The sequence below is a fragment of the Phyllostomus discolor genome, chromosome 12, assembly GCF_004126475.2.
Source record: "Phyllostomus discolor isolate MPI-MPIP mPhyDis1 chromosome 12, mPhyDis1.pri.v3, whole genome shotgun sequence".
Lineage (NCBI taxonomy): Eukaryota > Metazoa > Chordata > Mammalia > Chiroptera > Phyllostomidae > Phyllostomus > Phyllostomus discolor.
In genome coordinates this window covers 43,348,659-43,364,219 of record NC_040914.2, presented here as the reverse complement: position 1 = coordinate 43,364,219, position 15,561 = coordinate 43,348,659, and the positions used below count along the sequence as shown (strand labels likewise).

General features: G+C 47.1%; 1 protein-coding gene across 5 annotated transcripts in view; it reads left to right on the top strand.

Annotated features, from left to right (window-relative positions):
- CPEB1 (cytoplasmic polyadenylation element binding protein 1) overlaps window positions 1–15,561 on the top strand; it is a 47,435-nt gene that overhangs the window by 8,564 nt on the left and 23,310 nt on the right. For all 5 annotated transcript variants that reach the window (XM_036012342.1, XM_036012344.1, XM_028502218.2 and 2 more), the window contains exon 2: window positions 1,906–2,080. In XM_036012342.1, coding sequence (XP_035868235.1) covers window positions 1,906–2,080 — 175 coding nt within the window. The remainder of the gene's footprint in view (window positions 1–1,905; window positions 2,081–15,561) is intronic.

Below are 15,561 nucleotides of genomic sequence, written 5' to 3'. Positions count from 1 at the left end.
CCTGGGAATCCATATAGATCACACCTCTTATTACAGTCAGTTGAAATCAGGTTCACTTTTATATATTAACGGGGGGATTTTAAAGTTTGGGAACCTCTGTTGTAGAAGATAACCCTCACTCCTCAGCCTGGCAGGCGAAGCTGCCTCTCCCTTCTTTTCTCTTCCGCCCTGGATGCCCCGCACTCTGGACCACTTGGGATGCTGTCCCGCTGTCCCCGTGCTCTTCAGCCCTTCCTCCTACCCTCACTCCAGGCACAGCCTCTTCCAGCCCCTGGCCTTACAGGACCATCACAGCACGTTGCAGCGTGGGCTGCAGTTGCTCACAACACAGCGAGCTCTGAGTTCCCTTTCTAGACTTGAAAGTTTTCCTTCGGGTCGAATCTCTAATCTGCTTACTCTCGGGGGTTCCGTGTCAGTGGCAGGCAGTTGGTGCACGTTGATCATGAGACAGCGCATCCGGGAGACGTGCTGCAGAAGGACCTGCAGGGAGACTGTGGGTGCCCGTGTCCCGGCCCCTGCAGCTGCCCCGGTGGCGTGGAGACTCGGAGAAACCAAGGGCTGTGAAAGGCCTGAGTCATGGACTGGGGGCTCTTCCGGTCCACACCGCCCACAGGGGACACCGGTCTTTTCAAGAGCTTGAGAATGAGGGACTCAGGTTGGTCCCTTCAAGCCATCAGCAGGGTTCACAGAACTGAACGCTGTGGTCCTTCTCAGGCTCACCTGGACTTGACCAGGCTATGGGGTCTTAGATGCTTGTTTCCTCACTCAGTCTGCTTTTAGGGGATTTCCCCCAGGGTCACTGGGAATGAAGGAGCTGATGAGTCTGACTCCCTTTGGAAGGCGTCTGTCAGCCAGTGTTCTGTGACTCCCGCTGTCGGGCCCTGGACGGGGCAAACAAGGCAGACTAGAGAATGGAGCGTGTGCATCTGGACTCAGTCCGGGGCGCCTGCTGGGTGGTGGTGTCACTTATTTAGGGGGTTCAGTTCCCAATTGTGTGTGAGGAGTGCTTTCTTCACTTGGTAATGTCGTGTATGACGTGTATGTACCTTTACTGACCACACGGAATCGCACAGCTTATTCAGACCGTTCATCTGTGTGGTGTTCGTACCACTCTTCCCATGTCGCTGGCTGTGGCCGAACCTCAGGTGCGACGGGCAGCTACCGTGCACTCAGAGTACTTCATCAGGAGGGCGATACTCTTCCCACTTCACAGATGGGGAAACTGAGGCACAGAGGCGGAGTGATGGCTAATACATGGCTGAACTACACTTTTTAAACACATGTGTTGAGAAGTAGTTTACATAAAGTTCATCTTTCAATATACAAGTCAGTGATTTTTAGTATGTTTACAGAGTTGCAGTCAGTAATCTAATTTTAGAATATTTTCACTGCCTCACAAAGAAACTTCGTACCCATTAGCCACCACCGCCTAATCGCCCCTGCTCCTTAGTGGAAGGCAGCTGATCTGCTTTAGATGTGTTTACTTTAGACGTTTTATGTCAGTGAACTTGTATAAAATGTCTTTTGTGGCTGGCTTCTTTGATGTAGAATAATATTTTTGAGGTTTCTCCATGTAGTAGCTTGCATCAATACTTCATTGCTGCTCACTGGTAAATAGTACGCTGTTGTATAGACATCCCCCAGGCTCTGAACCAGGCGTGTCTGGATCTAGGGCTTAGGCCGCTGCCGCCTTGCCGAGGTAGCTCCGGCACACATCCCGTCCGAGGAGAAGGCCCTCGCGGCAGCCTGCTCAGGGCTCACAGTGAGCACTCTCGGAGTGTTTCAGCACACAGGCAGGACACTCCAACCCTCGCTACGGTGTTCTCTGACTCTTGGTGTCGGGTTGGGGGATCGGGGCTGTCGTGAGGAGTGCAGACACCCTGAATGTCTCTGCTCTGTGTCTAGGAGGAGGAAGCGGGAAGGATCAAAGATTGCTGGGACAGCCAGGAGGCACACGCACTCTCCACGTGTAGCAATGCCAGTATCTTCCAGAGGATAAATGCCATACTGGATAATTCTCTGGATTTCAGTGGAGTCTGCACTACGCCCATCAGTCGAGAAGTTCATGATCATCTGCCAGGTGAGTTAGATGTGAAGACGTGGTGCTCTGGGCTGTGTGCAGAGAGGATTCTGGCAGCCTCCTGGTGAGCCTGTGCAGGACGGTCTGGAACCCCCAGTAACGCTTGCCGTCCTGTAGTGTCCTGGTGGGTGCCCCCAGGTGAAGACTGCCTTTAATTGTAATGTCAAAATCTAGCTCACCGTACTCAAGAAGATTGGGTAAAAAAGGACAAGTCAGAGGTGTCAGGATTATTTGTATAGAGAATTATAATGTGAGTCACATGTAATCATGGAGTTTCTGGTAGTGACTTTGACGTTAAAAAGGTGATTCTGACCAAGGTGGCTTGGTTGGTTGGGCATTGTCCTGCAAAGTGAAAGGTCACTGGTTTGATTCCGGGTCAGGGCACATGCCAGAGTTCGGTCCCTGAATGGGACGTGTAGAAGAGGCAACCGATAGATGATTCCTTCCCTCTCTCTCCTTCCTTTCCCTTCTCTCTAAAAATAAAAAAGTAAAATCTTTTTTAAAAAAGTTAAAATGGTGAAATTAGTATTTTACGTAACCCAACACATAGGAAGTATTATGACAACATATAGTCCGTGTGAAACTATCAGTGAGATGCTGTTTCTCCTGTTAGTACTAAGACTTCAAAACCCGTTGTATGTTTGTGCGCTGACAGCACGGCTCAGTTTGAACTCCCTGTGGTCGAAGTGGTCAGTAGGCACCTGCGACCAGCGGCTACTGTATTGGGCAGTGTGGCTCTCGAATATTTTAGCTACTTACAAACATGAGTGCAAGTTCACGTCCCTGTTGTCTGTGCGATATTTCGGACCACTCCGCAGAGCAGTGCCGCGTCTCCTGAGCCTGAGGTCACAGGGCAGCCAGGTGACCTCATTGTTCCCTGATCTTTTCCTGTGCGAGTTGCAACATGTTATAGGAATGCAGATTGACTGGTTTTTGAGTTATTTTATATGAAAGTGAACATGCTTTAAATTTTTTTAGTGGACCTTGAAAAAGATGTGGCAACAACAGGGATTCTCAAGGGGGAGCGATTGCTCAATTTTAGTTAGGAAAATTTTATTTTCAAAAACTTGGCCTTGGGAAATAATTCCCACAAAGATGTAGGGTCATGTGAGCATACAGTAGCTAAATGTCTGAGGGAGAGGTTCATTGAGAAGGAGACAGACTTACGGTAACTTTAGAATTTGTTTCTATTAAATTATACTGGAGGGCAATTGAGAGAAGGTCACAGGGGACTGGAGCCCTCTTTTCTAACTTCCCAAAAAATATACACATGTATAATATTTTTTGTTAATTGGAATAAACCATAAGCTAAACCTTATTCTCCTTTACCTTATGCTGAGTTAAAAATTTAGGGAATTAGCTTCGTTCTACATACATGTTCTGTTTTTCTCCTTTGAGGAAAACTATGAATTGTATTCCAGTAAGAAAAATTGTATCAATTATATTCCAGTAAGAAGCTTATGTGGAGTTAAAAATTCAGAGAATCCGCTTAGTTCTACATACATGTGCTGTTTTGCTCCTTTGAGGAAAAACTGCATGAATTATATTCCAGTAAGAGAATTAAATCAACAATGGCTTAATTCTCACTGGGTTACCTCACACCTGCCAGAAACTTCCATTGCTCATAGCAGAGTATTTTTCACTGAGGCCAGGTTGCGGAACCATGTGAGGGGTGGGGCCTGTGCCTCGTGAGAGAGGGGCTGGGAGGAGTGCACCTTTGCACTTGGCCAGGCAGCTGGATGGCGTCGCCAGGAAGGTGCCAGGCCCTGGTGAGGGGGTTGCCTGTGCACCCCCGCCCAGGCCAGTGGGTGGTCAGACTGAAAGATAGATACTTATGGCCTGTTTTGACTCTCTTCAGGGCACATGGAGAGGCGCAATGGAAAGAGTACCTTGAAAAAGTGGGGAAACCTGGGTTCTAAGGTTGACCTTGGGCAGTGAGACAGTTTTCCTAACTGTAGGACAGAGTGGTACCTGTCCTACACAGGTTCTCTTGGGGCTCGGTTGAGGAAACAGTGCTGTGTTTGAAGGGACCCAAGGGATTGTAGGACAGGCTGTGGTCAAGTAGCTGGTGCTCTTCCGTCCACTTGGACCGGAAGGGCTGCAGTGCAGGGTGGGAGGGGAGCCAACCCCGGAGGAGCAATAGCACTGTGAGATTGGTCTCCACTCCTTCTGCAGACTCCGCCCTTCTCCTCACGTTAGGAGGTGGGGACCTGAAGTGGGATTTCCAGAGCCTTGGTCTGCGTGGTCCTGTCCCCATCTGCTGGAATGTCGGGGCTTTGCCATTCAACGCTCAGGCTGGATTGTCTCAATCACAGGCAGGACCACTCTCACTTCAGTGTGCGTGTTCGGTTTCTGAATGCAGGTGTTCTATGTCTGTTCGACCGAAGGAGAAATGAGTGCCCTTGTTGCGGGGAGAGCACTGTGCAGAGGTCAAGGGTTAGGGCTTCTGGAATCGGTACCAAGGAGAGCGTTTTTGCTGTGAACAGGAGAGGCGTGGACTTCGTAGAGTCCAAGGTACCCTTCTGTTTGTAATAATGTTCTGTGGTTCACTGTATTAACTAACTTAATTTTATATTGTTTTTGGACTCCTAATGTCAAACTTAAAGTTTTTTAGTATGGACTTTTTTTTTTTTTTTTTTGTAAAAATTTAAAATTTTGCCCTGGCTGGTGTGGCTCAGTGGATTGAACACAGGCCTGTGAACTGAAAGGTTGTGGGTTTGATTCCCTGTCGGGGCACACGCCTGGGTTGTGGGCCAGGTTCCCAGTTGGGGCATACACATTGACCTTTCTCTCCCTCTCTCTCTGCCTCCCTCCCCTCTCTCTGAAAATAAATAAATAAAATCTTTAAAAATTAAAAAAAATTTTTTCAAATTTATTTAGGGGATATTATATCTTGTTTTTTTTTTCTTGTTACAATATGTTCATTGTAAAAAATTTCTGAAGAGCCCTGGCTGGTGTAGCTCAGTGGATTGAGCTCCGGCTGCAAACCAAAAGGTCTCCAGTTCAATTCCCAGTCAGAGCACATGCCTGGGTTGCAGGCCAGGTGTCCCCAGTACTGGGTGCGAGAGGGGCAACTACACATTGAAATTTCTCTCCTTCTCTTCCCTTCTCTCTAAAAATGAATAAATAAAATCTTTTTTAAAAATTCTGAACAAAACAGACAAACTAGAAGGGGGAAAAATATGTAAACTCACTACCCAGAGGAAAGAACATTTTTGTGTATCTCTTCAGTGTTTTTCTAATATATATATGTATTAAGGTGAGAATCTTTTAACACACTGGGCAATAATTTGTCTCTTTCTTTTTTTTTCTTTCTGTCATTCATTTTCTGTCATTTTCAAGGCTACTTAACATTTTATTGTGTAGATAGATGCATTTTGGGATTCTTAGCCAGGGTCCCTGGGTAGAAATCAGAGAGTTGGGTAACTTGGGCAGGACTAAAAGCTTAGACCTTCTCCCCCTCACCAATGTGTAACTGAAATGTAGCATTTCTTGCTATCACAAAGGCAAGCAACATATCACAATGACATTAGCCTGACCTAAAACTTTGGCAATAGTAACCATCATCGGTAGGATGGTTGGACATTTTGAATCTTACTGCTTTATAGTCATGCACATATATCTTGAAATGTTGTTTTGCTCATCACTACTTTAAAATGATGATCACGATTTTACATATTTAGCAACATTATTCTTAGAAGGTACCCATAGGCTTTAGCAGACTGCCAAATGGCTCCCGGTACAAAACGTCAAGAATTCCACACTGTGGGAAACAGTTTGCCCCAGTAGGTGTCTATTTCACAGTAGAAGTACCTGAAGGTACAACTGTCGCCTGCATCTGCGGTTGTGTGGACATAGTACAAATCTCTACAATAAATTGTTTCGTTAAGTAAGTATCTTTCAAAGCTTTCTGGGCACATGTTAGATTACCCTCCAGGAATGATGTATTAATTTACTCTCTGTTTCTGTACAACATGGAAGCAACTGGTACTTTTAAAATCACTAGCTGTGATGTTCTGTAGATCCGTTGTGATTGGACCCTGTCAGGCTCAAGGACCTTCTGCAGACCTGACACTTGACCACTGTAGCCTCAGGGAAGTAACATTTCATTGTGGTCAGTTGTACTAGTCTTCCACACCACTTGGGGATACCACCTGGACAGCATGCTGCTTTCCAGGACCTGAGTTTTCGAGGCATTCTGCTCCAGAAACACCCATGCTGGACGCCGTAGGTTAGGTGGAGCTGGCCTCGGGTCAGCTGCCGCCTTTACTGCTCTCCATGGGGAAGAAGTTAAAAAAGTGTCAAGTTCAGAATGGTATGTGCCTGTGGCAGTGGAATCTTGAGAACTTTAGAATGTGAAATGGACGTTCTGTTGAGGAAGCAGGGGGCGGGGGTTGGGGGAACTAGGAGTCTGGTGGAGTCGGTATTAGGAACTGGACTCCTGGTAGGATGGGGTGGATTTAGCTCCAAGGGGTCCTAAGTAGAGAAAAGAGAGAGGATTCATTAATAATTTTATAAAACTATTTTAAAAAAACAAGATTTATTTACTTTTTAAAAAGATTTTATTTATTTCTAGAGGGAGGAGGGAGAAGAGAGGGAGAGAAACAATGTGTGGTTGTCTCTCGTGTGCCCCGCACTGGGGACCTGGCCAGGAACCCAAGTCTGTGCGCTAGACTGGGAATCGAACCGGTGGCCCTTTGGTTCACAGGCCTGCGCTCAATCCACTGAGCCACACCAACCAGGGCTAATTTTATAAAATCATTAAAGCAAGTCTCTGTTGGGGTGATATAAGTGTAGACGTGGGCTGAGAAAGTGCCACAGAGCAGGAGAGAGGCAGGAGACCAGGTCAGCCCCTGGATTTGGGTCCCACGTCTGCCACTTTGTAGCTTTGTCAGTCTGGCCCTGTCTCGGCCTTGTCTGCTCTTTCGTAAAGAAGTGGTCTGACCAGCTGGTGTTGTAGCTCCTTTCCTGCTTTCCACTGTAGCTGTCTCTGTCACCTGGTGCTGGGGCACTGGGGGCTCTGTCCCAGAGCGTCCCATCCTGCTGAATGATCACTCATTCGGTCAGTCCCTGCCAGAGGGCCTGAATCACACAGAACACTCGTACTTGCAAATGATCAAACACCTCATTAGAACTAACTTTAGCAGAATGTGGGATGTGTTGGAAGGCTCTTGGTTTGTATATAGGTCACAGGATAGAAAGAAATCTCCGACAAACTAAGGACGCTGAATTGGAGGACCCCCAATGTTGTCAGGACCGTCTCTGGGCTGCTTCTCTCCCTGGGTTTCGAGGTTGTCTTTTGCACCGTCTCCTATTATCTGAGGCAGGGGCTGTGCTCACATCCTCTGGCGCCATGAAGTCAGGTAATGGTCCTTCCTCCATGAGAGCCAACCGGAGCAGTCTCACGGAAGGGCTGCCAGGTAGTTCGGTGTGCATCGTGTCCGTAGCTGGACTGGTCTCTGTGGTCGCAGGGGTGGGCTGCTTTGGCCCAGGTTGGGTCAGACCCGCGGGCCATTACAGTGCTCATGAACAGAGCCTGTAAGAAGATGGCATTTGCCCTCAGGACCCCTGGGATGGCATAGGAGGAAACAGTTCAACAAAAACCTAGTGTGGGGGACATTTTTAAAACTTGGGGATTTGTGAAGTAGACAGCAGCATCTTCAAACATTTGTTTGTATACATCTTGTTTTAAAAAAAAAAAGTGTACCCCACAAGGAGATACCAGTTCATACCCATTCGGATGGGCGTTGAGCAATACATACATACATATATGAGGTCTCGATGAGGAGAAACTGGAACATCTGTGCCTTGTGAGATGGAAGTGGGGCAGCCGTGGTGGTGAATGTGGTTTCTAAGGAAATTAAACAGTTGGTGTATGATCCAGCAGTTCCGCCTCTTGGTGTGTATGAAAAGAACTGGGAGACTTCCGGCAAGATGGAGGAATAGGTGGACACACTGTACCCCCACGCACAACCAAGATTAGAACAACAACAATTTAGAGCTAGAATAACACCCAGAACTGACAGAGGATTTATCTGAGTAGAAGTCGGACAGCCAAGAAGTTGAAATAGACCCGTACATCCAGACTGGTAGGAGGGGCGGAGAGGACAAGCCGGGCGGGCTCGGGTCGGCGGCGCACGGAGGTCAGGGAGAACTTGGCACGAACTCGGCGTGTAAGCCATCCGTGGCGCACAAGAACTCAACGGTGGTCCCTGAGTATGCAAGCTGCGGCTGGCAGACCCAGTGAGGCGGCGATTGTGGACCAGGGCAGAGCTCGCAACCCAGGATCCCAGAGAATGGACTGAGATCCCAGGAGAGTGGAACTACCACCATTGTTCCCTCCCATCCCAGCCCCCGCCCCCACATATAATGTCACAATCTAGCGACTGGGGTGCCCAGCCCCGGTGAACACCTAAGGCTCTGCCCCCCACCGTAACAAGAGCGAGCAGACTGGAAAAAAAAAAGAAAAAAGGAGAGACAGGGAGAGATACGTTTCCAACAGAAGAACAGATCAGTCCCCCAGGACTCATCCTTTTGAGCGACCAAGAAATAGCCAATCTATCAGATGCACAGTTCAAAACACTGGTGATCCGAAAGCTCATGGAATTGGTTGATTTTGGGTGCAAATTAGATGAAAAAATGCAGGTTACTATAAAAAGAGATGAAGGAAGATGCACGGAGAGCCAACAGTAAAGGGAAGGAAACTGGGTCTCAAAACAATAGACTGGACCAGAAGGAAGATAGAATCAACCAAGCAGGAAAGCATGAGGAAATAAGAATTCAAAAAAATGAGGAGAAGCTTAGGAGCATCCAGGACATCTTTAAACATTCCAATATCCGAATTATAGGGGTACCAGAAGGGGAAGGGGAAAAGCAACAGATTGAGCACGTATTTGAACAAATAATAAAGGAGAACTTTCCCAATCTGGCAAAGGAAATAGTCTTCCAAGAAGTCCAGGAAGCTCAGAGAGCCCCAAAGAAGTTGGACCCAAGGAGAAACACACCAAGGCAAATCATAATTACATTAGCCAACATAAAAACGAAGGAAAGAATCCTAGAAGCAGCAAGAGATAAGGGGACAGTCACCTACAAAGGAGTTCCCATCAGACTGTCAGCTGATTTCTCCAAAGAGACCTTACAGGCAAGGAGGGGCTGGAAAGAAATATTCCAAGTCATGAAAGATAAGGACCTACATCCCAGATTGCTCTATCCAGCAAAGCTCTCATTTAGAATGGAAGGGCAGATCAAGTGCTTCTCAGATAAGGTCAAGTTAAAGGAGTTCATCATCACCAAGCCCTTATTTTATGAAATGCTAAAGGGACTTATCTAAGGAAAGAAGACAAAGAAAAAACATGTATAGTAAAATGACAGCAAACTCACAATTATTAACAACCACACCTAAAGCAAAACCAAAAGAAACTAAGCAAACAACTAGAACAGGAACAGAACCACAGAAATGGAGGTCACATGGAGGGTTAGCAACAGGGGGGTGGGAAGAGGAGAGAGGGGGAAAAGGTACAGAGAATAAGTAGCATAGATGGTAGGTTGAAAATAGATAAGGGAAGGCAAGAATAGTACGGGAAATGTAGAAGCTAAAGAACTCATAAGTATGACACGTGGACATGAACTAAAGGGGGGGAATGTGGGTGGGAGAGGGTGTACAGGATGGAGGGGAGTGAAGGGGGGAAATGGGACAATTGTAGTAGCATAATCAATAAAATATATTAAAAAATAAATAGAAAAGAATTGAAAAGACATGCTTGTACCTCGATGTTCATAGCAGTGCTATTCGTAATAGCCAAAAGGTGGAAATATCCCACGTATCCACGGACAGATGAATGGAAAAACAAAAGGAAGCCCATTCACACAAAGGAATAGTACTCAGCCTTAAAAGGGGAGGAAATTATGTCACCTGCTACAATATGGCCGAACTCTGAAGACATTATATTAAGTGAAATAAGCCAGTCACAAAGGACAAATATTAGATGACTCTACTTCTGTGAGGCACCTAGAGTAATGGAGTTTATAGAGCAATTATTGGAGGCTTAGTGGGGCACTAGTGTTTCATGGATACAGAGTTTCAGTTTGAGATGAAAAAGTCGTGGCAAGCAGATCATGGGGATGGGCGCACAAAGGTGTGCGTGTACTTAACGCCTCCGAACTGTACACTGAAGAATGCTAAAATCTTGTTTTATCACAAAAAAATTTAAAAATATAAAGTACTCCTGGCACATTTAACCTCATGCCTAATTTTCATTGTAAGTAAAAATGTATCAAGTAGAATCAAAATAGTAGAGGGATTGGTATCTATTATCTTTTCAAAAATATGTGAGCCAGTTCTTTAACAGTGGGCAAATTCTCATTATTCCTTCTTTTTTTTTAACTCGTATTTCTAGTCTGCTTCTCCCACAGAATTTTGTCCTAATGTAATGCTTTACACTTGCGTCTTCTGTTGATCATGCTAACCCTCTCTGCAACGGAAATAGCACATAAATTGAAATTTTAAATGATTTCCCGTGACTGAAGTCTCAATTGTTGTGGCATTGATTGCTAGGGCAACTGATTAAGACAACCTAAACGTGACAGATTTTGATACAATTTTATTCTTTAGCTAATCATTGTTTATTGGAAATGCTTCTTAACGAGATAAATGAGGCATTTAAAAATCTCACGTAATATTAGATGACTCACTTATTCCTAGAGTGACTCAGAATTTTCAACACCAAGTACATTCCGATTGTCTGTGTTTATGGATCTGGGCTCTGAGTAACCTGTTCACACAAACAAGCATGCGGGATGTGAAGGCATTGTAAGACTGGGTCATCCAATTGTTTCAACTTGAGTTTTGTGCAAAAAAAAAAAAATCAGTCATCTATCATTATTTTTAGTCATTTATGTGCTGACTCTCACAAATTTGTCAAGAAGAAGGAACTGGAAAATCATCCAATTTGTGAAAAGATTTGTTACCTAAGTCAGCTGTCATTGAATTTCTCAGTTCTTTGGAAGTGTATCAAGAATGCTTTATGTAGATTTCAGATGACTACTATGTTATTCTTTCACTTAGAGGCCTTATTTAGGGTCTTCAGTTTACCTGAAGAATTGAGAAAGTTGAAGTATTGTTAATTTAAAAAAAACACTTCTGCAACCCTGGCCAGGTAGCTCAATGGGTTAGAGCGTCGTTCCGATCTACCAAGGGTGTGGGTTTGATCCCTGGTCAGGGCTCATAAAAGTAGCCACAAATGAATGCAGAGATAAGTGGAACAACAAATCAATGATTCTCTCTCTCCCCCGTCCCCCTCTTCCCCTCCCTCCCCTCCCTCCCTTCTTTCCTTTCTCTAGAAATCAATAAATTAAAAAAGAACAAATAAAAATACACCTTTGCCAATACAATATTCTAAAATGCTCTTTATCCTGTAACTTGCTTAAAGTACGTTTTGTCAAAACTCTGGGTCTATAGATTTTAACTTAATCTGCTTGTGGTAATGTCAACCATAAAATCTAATTTAATGAAGTCCCGTTCTTCTTGTCAAACCAATTGGTTCAGACAGACTTGCTTTTTGTCGGAAAAAAGGTGACTTCATTTTCCCCTAACGTGGCATGCAGTTCTCATTCACAGCACGCCGGGTATGGAACAGGGCTTCTCGTTGTAGCGCGTGGTGTGGGGAGTGGCATCTCACTGTGGTCCAGTTCGTATCTCTTTGATAACTGATGACATTGAGTGCATTTTCAAGAGCTTATGGGCCCTTTATATATCTTTGTGATAGACCTTTTCAAGATTTCCTGCCCTTAAAATTTTTTTTTTTTACTTTTCCTATATACTGTAGATACTAGCCATTTGTCAAATGTGGTCCCAGATATTTCCTCCTTTGTGGCAGCTTGCCTGATTATCCTCCTAACAGCATCTTGATGAGCAGAAGCGTTGCATCTTGGTGAGCCGGGGTCATCCAAATCTTTCCCAGCAATCATTGCTTTCTGTGTCCTCTGTCGGAAACCTCTGTGCTCCCTGCTGCAAGTCACAGATGTACTTGGTTGTCCTCGAGAAGCTTTAGAGTTGTGACTTTTCCTTACAGGCCTCTCTGATCTGTATGAAATGAGTGTGTGTAGAGGGTGTGAGGTCGGGGGTCAAGCTTCATCCTTTCCTCCATATGGCTGTTTGGCTGTCCCTGCACCATCTGTTCGGAAGTCTTCCCCCACCCGGACCTGCCTTCAGGCAGGGCTCCTTGTTGGGGTCGCATAGATCGATGTGGTGGGAATTAGCTCTTAAACAATATTGAATCTTCCGATTTGTGAGCACTGCATACAACGTTGTAAAATCTAAACATGGGTAAGATTTATCGTAAGACATCGTAGAAATCACTTTGAAAGAATTTGCAGAACTCCTTTGGAGATGCTAAAGAGCAGCCAAGATGTACATAACCCAGTGATCGTGTTTTTATGCCGGGATTTACGAGGTAAACCTAATGCTCTCTGTTACACCTTGTCCTGTTGTAATGTGACTTTTAACGTATAGCTAAAATCGCAGGGCAGCTCTCCTTGTGTACCCGAGCCATCACGCGCCCTCTCCCCTCTGCGTCGCTGTTGCCATCGTTAGCACCTACGTTAACGAGAAGTTGTTCTGTAGTCTGAGTTTCCAGAGAGCTCAGCCTTTAGTGTCAGACACAATAAACAAGTGAGCTGGGCTCTTTGGTCTGAGCGGCCACAGGGAGCCCTTGGGGGTCCTTGTTTAGGAGGATGCGCACCATGAAGAATGAGGATGAGCGAGAACAGGGTGAATTACCTGGAAGAGAGCATCTGGGGTAGAAAAACCCTGTTAAACTTCGGCTTCTTGAAGCGTGGTCAGCAGACCAACGGCACCAGCAGCACTTGGGAGTTTGTTAGAAATGCCGGTTCTGGGGCCTGACCCAGATCCACTGCCTCAGAACCTGCTCTGAAAAGATCCCTGAGTCATCCGCTTGCCCGTCGGGGTCTGAGCAGCGCTGCATGGAGAAGCCTGCAGCCTGCCGGTGCCCGGGCCGCAGAGCACTTGGAGTGGTGGAACTCACCCTGACGGGGCCCGACTTCCTGCAAGTTCGCTCGTTAAGTTGCCAAAATGGATTTTCAAAGGCATCATTTTGGTTTTCTTGATTCGGGGGGAGAAAATAGTCTTTCAAACAGTCTTTTTAGAGATGCAGTCCTACACGTGCTACTTCACGGACATGGTAGATGGAACTTGTCTTCAGCGGGCCGTCCAGTCGGTCAGTCATTTCCGTGAACCTAGTGGAGACAGACGACCCACGTCCTGTCTCTGCCCTTCGTGGGGACTGAGGCTGGGGATGATGTGTTTGCCGTGCGTGCTGCACAGCCTGCTCGTTTAAAATCTAAAAAGGAAAAGCAGAGGACGGGTTTTGTTTTGCACTGTTATAATGTTTATGCAGTAGCTGAAGGAAAATAAATCTATTAGAGCCTACTGCCCTCACACAGTAGCTGCATTTTTCTGTGTGTGTTTTTTTAACCAACATTGTCCACCAACACAGAGTTTTCACATAGTTATAATCATGGCATCAGATTCAGCTTCCCAACTCCCCCGACTGTTTCTCTCCCCCCTCGTCTTCCTCTTGCCCCTGGGCTCCCTCACTCTGATCTCCAGTGCACCTTGGGCCTCTTCCTCACCATCTTTCATCGAAGAGTGTACAGATTCCTCACCGTGTGCCCGAGCATCAGTTTGGTGTTCCAACCTCCGCCCTTCCTGGCTTGACTGCCCTTCTCCCCTGTCACCTCCTCAAAGCTACGTCTCTGGTTTCCTGTGATCAGCCTGTGGCACATCTGCCCAGGATGCCCAGAGCCGTCACCTCCAGCCTTTGACAGTGGAGTCTGCCCTTTCCTTGTCTTGCTCCCCTGTTTGCCGTAAACTCCGTGGTTGCTGAGGCCCCGGAGCAAATGCGTGCAGACGGTGCTAGGAAAGGGTCATCGGAGGACAGGCAGGCCTTAGCTGAGGATGCAGAACTCAGCAGCCCTGGGGCCGAGTCCCTGCTCACCTGTCTTTGAGTCCACCGGGGGATGCTTTAGCTCAGGCTGCGGCGAACTTTCAACCTCGGGTCAGTTAACTCATTTCCCTGAGTTCCGTTGCCTAAATAACTGATATTTTCAAAGGGAAATAATTTTTAAATTGCGAACCAAGCGAAGGGACCTAAAGCAGACACTCTGTGCAGATGTTGATAAAAGAGTCTCTGAGGAGAAAGCGTGGAAGCAGAGACGTTGTTCAGATAGATGGCCCCAGAGTAAGAGCCGACTCTCCACCTTGTGCTGGTTCCCGAAGATCGCTCTGAGGATCCAGTTGGTGCTTGACAGAAGATTATGAAGAATATTCTCCAGCGAAAAGGAGCAAATTCCTGTCTGGCACCAGGTGTGAGTTTGAGAGGCAAAGGTGGGTGTCCGCTCAGGAAAGTTGGCCTTTCCTCTTCAGACCTTTGAACTCACCGCCTGTGGGCCTGCGTCCACAGCTTGCTCCTCACTCTTCCTTCCCCGCACGGAGCGGAAGGGGTGAGTTGGGAGAAGGAAGCAGAAGGAAGCCCTTAGAAAGGAAGCTTCTAGAGTAAAAATGCTTCAGACCACGAGTGGCTGCAGGTAGAATGACCCTGCCTGCCTTCCGCCCAGGACAGTCTCTGTTTAAGCTGCTGCCCTGCCGTGATTATTAATATTTGCCCCCTTTCTCTCTCTCAAACATGTCTTGTTTGGGTGACAAATTACATGGGCACCCTATGGAAAGTAAAATACTGATAAAATTTTAGGGGCCAGACACTGTACCAAATGCTTTGTGCCGTCCTGACAACATATCTGACAGGTGGCTGCGGCTGCCCCTCGGCAGGCGAAAAGAGATGCCCAGAGAGGCTGAGTGACTAGACGGAGGTCACACAGCACAGGCCTGCTGAGCGGAGCAAGGTCTGTGGGACTCCCACGGCGAGCTCATTCCTCCCAGCCCGCCACGCGGAGGGTCCAGCGGGCGCGGTGAAGGCGTCCTTCACGTGGAAGGGACAGCGCGAGGGGGGACGGACCCGGGTAACGGTGCCGTCTGCCGCGGCGCGCGCCGTGAATGCAGAGGGGAGCTGTGTTTAGACCCCAAGCACAGACTTCGAGTGCTGCGTGCTCAGGTGGGGCTCCTGCTGGAGAGGGGGCAGAGCCCGCAGGCCTCAGGTGGGGCCTGGGGGCCTGTCTTTGTAACAAGCTCCGGGGATGGCAGTACTGCTGGTCTGTCACGTTCGACCTCGGGCAGCAAGACGATAGTCACTGATTAGGTTCCCTCTGCGTGCCCACGTCACCACGTATGCCACGCCCTGGTGTGAGGGGATGGGAGGAATGGTGGCCTGTGGACACTGAAGTGGAAGGGAGGGGCCACACAGAGGGCTGGTTTAGGGGAAATGGCTTCTTAAGTCTGGGTGCTTGAAGAGGAAGAAGCATCGTGTTGTAGCTGATCCATACGGATCATTTTGAAAAGTCTCCTCTTA